Source organism: Coregonus lavaretus (assembly GCF_964263955.1).
Source record: "Coregonus lavaretus genome assembly, contig: HAP1_SCAFFOLD_779, whole genome shotgun sequence".
Taxonomy (NCBI): Eukaryota; Metazoa; Chordata; class Actinopteri; order Salmoniformes; family Salmonidae; genus Coregonus; species Coregonus lavaretus.
In genome coordinates this window covers 11,466-20,000 of record NW_028158199.1, presented here as the reverse complement: position 1 = coordinate 20,000, position 8,535 = coordinate 11,466, and the positions used below count along the sequence as shown (strand labels likewise).

General features: G+C 50.5%; 1 protein-coding gene across 1 annotated transcript; it reads left to right on the top strand.

The window, feature by feature from the left end:
- Window positions 1-6,558: 6,558 nt before the first annotated feature.
- Window positions 6,559-7,250, top strand: LOC311124326 (histone H1; the record flags this gene model as incomplete). Its single annotated transcript, XM_084198489.1, has 1 exon — window positions 6,559-7,250. The coding sequence occupies exon 1, from the start codon at window positions 6,627-6,629 to the stop codon at window positions 7,248-7,250; it is 624 nt and encodes a 207-aa protein (XP_084054615.1). The 5' UTR covers window positions 6,559-6,626.
- Window positions 7,251-8,535: the final 1,285 nt, after the last annotated feature.

The following is an 8,535-nucleotide window of genomic DNA, read 5'->3' as shown; positions in this document are numbered from 1 at the left end:
CCATCAACTGAGCTACATCCCTGCCGGCCATTCCCTCCCCTACCCTGGACGACTGCTGGGCCAATTGTGCGCCGCCCATGAGTCTCCCGGGTCGCGGCCGGCTGCGACAGAGCCTGGATTCGACCCAGGATCTCTAGTGGCACAGTTAGCACTGCGATGCAGTGCCTTAGACCACTGCGCCACTCAGGAGCAACACTTCCCAAGCATACATTTTCATGACAGCGTTCCTAATCTGCAGTAGGCAATTACTGCAGTAGCAGTTGAAAATCGGTAGGTTAACACCAAACCGTGAGGTTATTATGAATTCAGAGCAGTCGGATGAAGTCATAGTCAAATACATTTGAACAAATGACCAACAATATCACACGGAAAGTGATGTGAGCATTGCATTGTGGAAAGCAATGACTTTACAAGAACACGTATTGCAACGCGAGGCATGTATTTCTAGATTAAACACTGATTCAGTGTGATGAACAAGTACATGTATGATTTGGTGTGCTCTACTTGAACACGCGCTTAGAGTTTTGAAACCACTGCCTATATGAGGAGCTGTCGTTGTTTGTTTTATTACCACATACTTATGGAAATTGCACCGGTTGAGAGATGATGGCTCTCTTGTGCCTACAGTGAAGGGTACTTCTGATCCAGCAGGTGGTGCTAAGATCCCTCCCTATATGACTTGAATGATGAGTTGATTTATTCCTTATAGCTCCTAATGATTTTAAGGCCAGTGTTGGCAAACATGACTTCTGCTCCAGCAGGTGGCCATGAAATCCCCCCCTATATGACTTGACTGACCAGGTAGTTGATGGACTCCTTATAGCTCTTAATGATCTCAAGCAGAGTGTTGGCCACATGACCTCTGGTCCAGCAGGTGGCGGTGAAAATAGTCCCTATAGGAGTTGACTCATTTCTTTGAGGTCCTAAATGAAGGATAGGGCGTCAACAGTGCATCTCGGCCTAACCCTGTTCCGGGCCCATTTCTTCACTCGATGCTTCCGGTGTTCTTCATCTCCTCTTCAATAGTCCTTCTCCACGTCTTCCTTCCCGTCTAGCCCTGTGCGTTCCACTGAAGTGTCTGTGTTTTTATGTCGTTAGGAGTTTTGCTCACTGCGTGTCCCCCTTCAATTTCCACTTTCTGTCCCAGTTGGGTAGCTATCCATTATACTGTAGCCTACTTACTACCAATGTCACTGTAGTCAAAGGTGATTTTCGATTATTATGTATGAGTATTATTATATATTGTGATATTATGATGTTCAAGCCTATAGGGTGTGGTAACAGGCCCTCTGTGATTTGTTGTTGTACTGTACATGTCAAGTATCTGCACTCTAGCCTAATTAGCCTAAACTGCTAGGGAAAAGTCACTTCCGGTCGTAGCTGTATCCCACCTAGTCAAAACCTTGTTAGTCCTTATCCTAAAAGGCACCCTCTGTTCCTCGATATACTCCACCGAGGGCCGGCAGCCAGTAAGTACAGGTAAGAGACAATTATGGCAACAATAAGTTGTCCTATGAAAGCTAGTCAAATGTGAGATGTTCAACTGCACTGAATGATAAAGTGGCAGTCTGTGCTCTTGGGCCCTTAAGGCATCAGTGCACCCCCCCAATTTGTCCCTTTTGAAATGAACAGTTGAGACGGGCCCTCTTTCTGTGGCCTTTCTTTGACGACACATCTGAGGCTATCCTGCGGCAATACAAATGATCAACATCATAACAATAATTCCATTATAAGAAGCTTTATTATTGGTTTGCTAAGAAAGGTACCATACAATATTGGCACATCACTATCACCTCTGTATGCGTAGGAAATCAATCCCTTCATTGTGTGTGTGTGTGTGTGTGTGTGTGTGGGTGTGTGTGTGTGGGTAAAGGTACGCCACTCTCGGTCTCACAGTTTATGCACACGGTCGTCTTTATGCAACAATATGGAAGACATTCCCAAATGTGCTTACATCATTGCGTAATGTCAGGGAGTCACACAAACAGTGTGTGCTGTTTGGCTGCAACACACATTAGGCATAAGGATGATGACAACTATTTTGTAAACGCTCCAGCTTGCAGAGGGATCACCACCCCTCCCATCCGCACCCCAGGTCCTCTTGGCCCCCTTACTGTCAGGCCGAGTGGTGTCTAGAGAAGAAAGAAGAAGAGTGATGTTTATTAATGACAGTCAATACGACACGTCCTTCCATAGCTAAACAGACTCATCCTACTAGGTCAGTGTTTCCCAACTCCAGCGGTAGAGTAGCCTACCCCCAACAATACCCATTTTTCTTGTAGCCCTGGAGAGCCACAGCTGACTGAACAACCTGTCACCTAATTAGCAAGTCCTCAATGAGTAAAATCAGGTGCAACAACAACAACAACAACAACAACAACAACAACAACAACAACAACAACAACAACAACAATATGAGGACAGGGACACAGTGTACTAGCTGATCTCCCAGTTGTCACCGTTTGGCCTTGTGTTCCACATAGCCTATATCAGTATTGGAGTATGTTTCCCGCGCACGGTAGTTGCTTTCACGTCACCTTTGTAATCGCTCCTCCCTAGTCCCCTAGAACGAGCGCCCTCCCCTTTGCAACGCCTCCGAACATATCACAGAGGCGCGCTTTCTGTGCCGATGGCCTCAATCAGGTCGACCAAACGCAGATAATAGCGCACCACGCACCGGCGCTGAAGTCATTCATTCACTTGAACTCAACTAGCGAACACACCATGTCTGGAAGAGGCAAAGGCGGCAAGGGACTTGGAAAAGGAGGCGCCAAGCGTCACCGAAAAGTTCTCCGCGATAACATCCAGGGAATCACCAAACCCGCTATCCGCCGTCTGGCTCGCCGCGGCGGCGTGAAGCGTATTTCCGGTCTGATCTATGAGGAGACCCGCGGTGTCCTAAAGGTGTTCCTGGAGAACGTGATCCGTGACGCAGTCACCTACACCGAGCACGCCAAGAGGAAGACCGTTACCGCCATGGACGTGGTCTACGCTCTGAAACGACAGGGACGCACCCTGTACGGTTTCGGCGGTTAAACGCACTCTCTTCGGAACCTCAACACCCCGACTCGAACCCAAAGGCTCTTTTAAGAGCCACCCACATCCGCTTCAAAAGGGCCCATTCCATATAGTGTTTTTTTCTTTTCTTCCGTATGCTATTTGGTAGGAAAGTATGAGCCACTTCGAGTGGACAGGGAGTATTAAATAGCGGATTCTAATGTCCCTTCCCGTTTTAGCGCACAGAGGGAGGCCTATATCTGACAGTGGCAAAGTGTAGTGACGTTGTTATTTTGGGTCAAGCAATAGTGGCATTTGGACAACATAAAACCACCACCCGTCGGTAGATGTGGCTCGAAAAGAGGGGGACAGCGTTCGCGCGCGCGCGCGCGCGCACACACACACACACACACAGTCCAAAATGGGAGCCCTATGTCTGACGGTGCCAACGTGGGCAATTCTATCACCAGCATTATGTGGCACAACAATCGTGCCATTCGGACAACTATTCAGGCCCCCCTTTTGAAACACACAATTCCCCATCGGTCACAGAGCATAGGCTATAGAGAGGAGGGAGGGGGTGAGGACCCGCGCGCGCGCCCTCAATTGTCTTTGTTCGGGAAGCTAGCCTCTGAGCGGAAGGCTCTTTTGAGCGCTAGAGCTCCACTGGGCAAATAGCAGGGGCGCCTACGAGCAAGCAGGGGAGTGTCCACGGCCGCCGACTTTGATTAGCTTCCTCTTCATAAGACGGGTAAGCGCCCTTCACCCCCTCATTCGTTTCTGAGAAGCAACGAGACATCATCATGCCCGAGCCAGCAAAGTCAGCGCCCAAGAAGGGCTCCAAGAAAGCCGTCACCAAGACCGCAGGGAAGGGCGGCAAGAAGCGCAGAAAGTCCAGGAAGGAGAGTTACGCCATCTACGTGTACAAGGTCCTGAAGCAGGTCCACCCCGACACCGGCATCTCCTCCAAGGCCATGGGAATCATGAACTCGTTCGTGAACGACATCTTCGAGCGTATCGCCGGAGAGTCCTCTCGCCTGGCCCACTACAACAAGCGTTCTACCATCACCTCTAGGGAGATCCAGACCGCCGTGCGCCTGCTACTCCCCGGTGAACTTGCCAAACACGCCGTGTCCGAGGGCACCAAGGCCGTAACCAAGTACACCAGCTCCAAGTAAACAGCGCATTTGGACTGCTCTACTAACCCAAAGGCTCTTTTAAGAGCCACCCACTCTGTCAGTAAAAAGAGCATTTCCATCGCCACCGAATGAATGCGCAGGTAGGCTGCGTTACATTGTATCATTGTTTAATGGGCGGCGCGCGCCGGCTCGGAGAACGGCTACATTGTATCATTTCCCCCGCCCGTTCCAGCGTAGGGGTTTAGCGCGCCTTTTTTGTTGTCTCTGCACGCTGAATAGTAACCCATGTTTGTCGGCCTCCATTCCAGGTGAAGGCAATGAAAAATGGCACCATTTGACAAAGGGTGTAAATAAAAAAAGCAGTCTGTTGGGTTTGAATGGAAAGAAATGCCTTTTGTCGTTTAATGAGCGGATAGTCATTTTGAGTCGACTTCCTGAATCGGTAGGACACGGACGGGGAGAATGGACGCTCCATCATTGGACTATACCCTAATGATGTGAATGAGAACGATAATGGCAAGAATAAAAAGGGGGTGAATAATCCCGTCTAGGAAGAATAGGAGTAGGCATATATATATATATATATATATATATATATATATATATACGTAGCCCTTATTGCCAACGGGTCATTTCCGGTCCAGGTCGCATCATACATATATAGTCCCCTGTAGCTCAGTTGGTAGAGCACTGCGCTTGCAACGCCAGGGTTGCGGGTTCGTTTCCCAAGGGGGGCCAGTATGAAAATGTAGGCACACACTTAACTGTAAGTGGCTCTGGATAAGATCGTCTGCTACATGACTCAAAATGTCCATGTAAAGTGTAGTACATTTGAGGCACATAGTGTATTTTCCTTCCTACTACCCTCATGAGGCAACAGGATAAATATAATAATATAATATGCCATTTAGCAGACGCTTTTATCCAAAGCGACTTACAGTCATGCGTGCATACATTTTTGTGTATGGGTGGTCCCGGGGATCGAACCCACTACCTTGGCGTTACAAGCGCCGTGCTCTACCAGCTAAGGCAGTTGCTTCCACGTGAGGATATGAATGTGTCTGTAGGCCAAGTCACAGTATAACACAGTGAGCGAGCGGGCGGCCCTTGCGATAGTCGTTGGAGCAGCAGCGGATCCCAATGACTACCTTGGGGATAGCCTATACATTTACATTTTAGTCATTTAGCAGACACTCTTATCCAGAGCGACTTACATGAGCAATTAGGGTTAAGTGCCTTGCTCAAGGGCACATCGACAGATTTTTCACCTAGTCGCCTCGGGGATTAGAACCAGCCACCTTTCGGTTACTGGCACAACGCTCTTAACCACTCTTAACCACTAAGCTACCTGCCGCCCCATACATATATACAACAAGGAAAAGAAAAGAGGCCGCAATCAACCTTCTGACCCACATGCACCTGCTGGGATTCTTCTCCCAGTCCAACCACATATGCAGCCCTTGTCCCACTTGGGGGGAGAGAGAGAGAGAGAGACAGACAGAGAGAGAGACTCCCTCTATCTAGGCCTATATCAACGCGCCATGACCCATGGGGCGCCAGCCTCCATAGCGCCAGCCAGACACCAAGACCCACAGACACAAAGACCGAGGCGAGTCACGCTGCGGAGTCAAGCAGGTGAACAATATATTAGTAGAGACAGCCAACCTACCTACCTACCTACCTACCTACCTACCAGAAGACAACACACAATCTCACTGTGTAGAAATAGTAGGCTACAAATACAACAACAACAACACTCACACTGCCAGTGCACAAAAAGTACTAATACAATAACACACACACACACACATAGTGCAAGTAAGCATGTCGTAGGACTGTTTATACCATGTGGATCCTGTACATATGACGAATACAACCTGAAACTTGAGGTACAACACTAGTCTCAGCCAGGCCTCACAGGTGCATGTGTTTTAAGGTCCCCAAAAGAGCGCTTCTTTAAAACACCCCTGACCACATCAGGGGACCCCAAACCATTTGATTCCCTTGCCAGACATCTCGGCTCACTACACAACAAGTGCTGCTCGCAATCGGATGCACTTTTAGGCCATTTAGGAGACAAATAGCACAGGAAAACCAGTGCGCACCGCTCCACCCGACAGTCGAACGGTGAGGTTTTGAGCGAGCCGCAACAAAATGCACGGCCCTTCCGCGGCCCACATTACTTTATTCTGAACGGAGACAAGTCTGCTCGCTGGGCCGTTCGCTTTTGGACCAAAAACACGGCTCCGTCGGTGACTTTCGGGCCGATATAGGCGAACAGAAAACACAAGTGAAAGAGCATTTGGCCAGCCCAGAGAAGCCGAGCTGGTTGCCTTGAGTCTACATGGTTCTCATGTCGCGTTTAAGGCCAGCCCCCTGCTCGGTGTGGAGCTTCAATAGCGCAGAGCAGCGTCTACAGCAAACTACTCCTCGCAGACCGTGTGTGTGTGTGTGTACCGGACCAAACGACAGACAGACAGACAGACAGACATGGCAGAAGTCGCACCAGCACCCGCAGCCGCAGCGCCGGCCAAGGCACCCAAGAAGAAGGCAGCAGCCAAGCCCAAGAAAGCGGGACCCAGCGTAGGAGAACTCATCGTCAAGGCTGTGACCGCCTCCAAGGAGAGGAGCGGCGTGTCCCTGGCCGCGCTCAAGAAGACGCTGGCGGCAGGCGGCTACGACGTGGAGAAGAACAACTCCCGCGTCAAGATCGCAGTCAAGAGCCTCGTCACCAAGGGCACCCTGGTCCAGACCAAGGGCACCGGTGCATCCGGCTCCTTCAAGCTCAACAAGAAAGCCGTCGAGGCAAAGAAGCCCGCCAAGAAAACCGCAGTTCCCAAAGTAAAGAAGGTGGCCGCCAAGAAGCCCGCCGCGGCGAAGAAGCCCAAGAAGGTAGCAGCCAAGAAGGCCGTCGCCGCAAAGAAGTCCCCCAAGAAGGCCAAGAAGCCCGCTACACCCAAAAAGGCCGCCAAGAGCCCCAAGAAGGTGAAGAAGCCCGCCGCAGCGGCCAAGAAGGCGGCCAAGAGCCCCAAGAAGGCTACAAAGGCAGCCAAGCCCAAAGCCGCCAAGCCCAAGGCAGCCAAGGCCAAGAAGGCAGCCCCCAAGAAGAAGTAAACCTATTACAAACAGTGTTCTACTCGACACATGTTGTACCACAAAAGGCTCTTTTAAGAGCCACCCACCTCTTTCCATAGAAAGCGCATTGATTTCCATGTACTATCTGTCGTGAAAAAGAAATTACGCACACTAGGCTACTTTTACGCACACAACATCGTCCCACTCTGGGTGTGTGCGAAGGGAGAGGAATATAATAGAGGGCCAAAATGGCTTAGAAATTCGACCTCACGAGTGCACCCTCACCAGCCATTTGTATATGAGCCACTGGGCTATTCCCGTTCAGAGGCAGGCTGCTGTGATGTGTTACAAGTGCCATGTAATAACAATACTATAGTGGCTTCGAATTCAAACTCACGAGTGCACCCTCAACAGCCATATTTATATATGAGCCACTGGGCTATTCCCGTTCAGAGGCAGGCTGCTGTGATGTGTTACAAGTGCCATGTAATAACAATACTATAGTGGCTTCGATTTCAAACTCAAGAGTGCACCCTCACCAGCTGTTTGTTTCCCATTTGGAGAGAAATAATGTGAGGATTTCATGTCGGACATTTTGGCGCTCACGCGAAATGACACAAAGTAACAAAGTCGGAGGGACACAAAGTAGCCTCTCACTCGCTGCCTGTGGGTGGGAACCGGCTTAGGGCTGTCTGTCTGTCTGTCCCTCGCTCCAATTGGATAAGGCCACACCGGCCCGGTGGCCAATCGTTGCCTCTTGTGGCGAGGTATAAGTACGGCTCTCGAAGTGGCGAGCGGCTCATTCAGACTTTCTGTGACTTTCTCAAGATACCAATATGAGCGGAAGAGGCAAAACCGGAGGCAAGGCCAGGGCGAAGGCAAAGACCCGTTCATCCCGTGCCGGGCTCCAGTTCCCCGTGGGCCGTGTGCACAGGCTACTGCGCAAAGGCAACTACGCCGAGCGTGTGGGCGCTGGCGCACCAGTCTACCTGGCCGCCGTGCTCGAGTACCTGACTGCTGAGATCCTGGAGTTGGCCGGCAACGCTGCCCGTGACAACAAGAAGACTCGTATCATCCCCCGTCACCTGCAGCTGGCCGTCCGTAACGACGAGGAACTGAACAAACTGCTCGGCGGTGTGACCATCGCTCAGGGTGGTGTGTTGCCCAACATCCAGGCAGTGCTACTCCCCAAGAAGACCGAGAAGGCAGTCAAAGCCAAGTAAATTCGCTACTGCGACTTCAACTTGACTACTCAACCCCCAAAGGCTCTTTTAAGAGCCAACCACCTAGCTCTCCAAAAGCGCAAAGTACCTTTCTATGACCG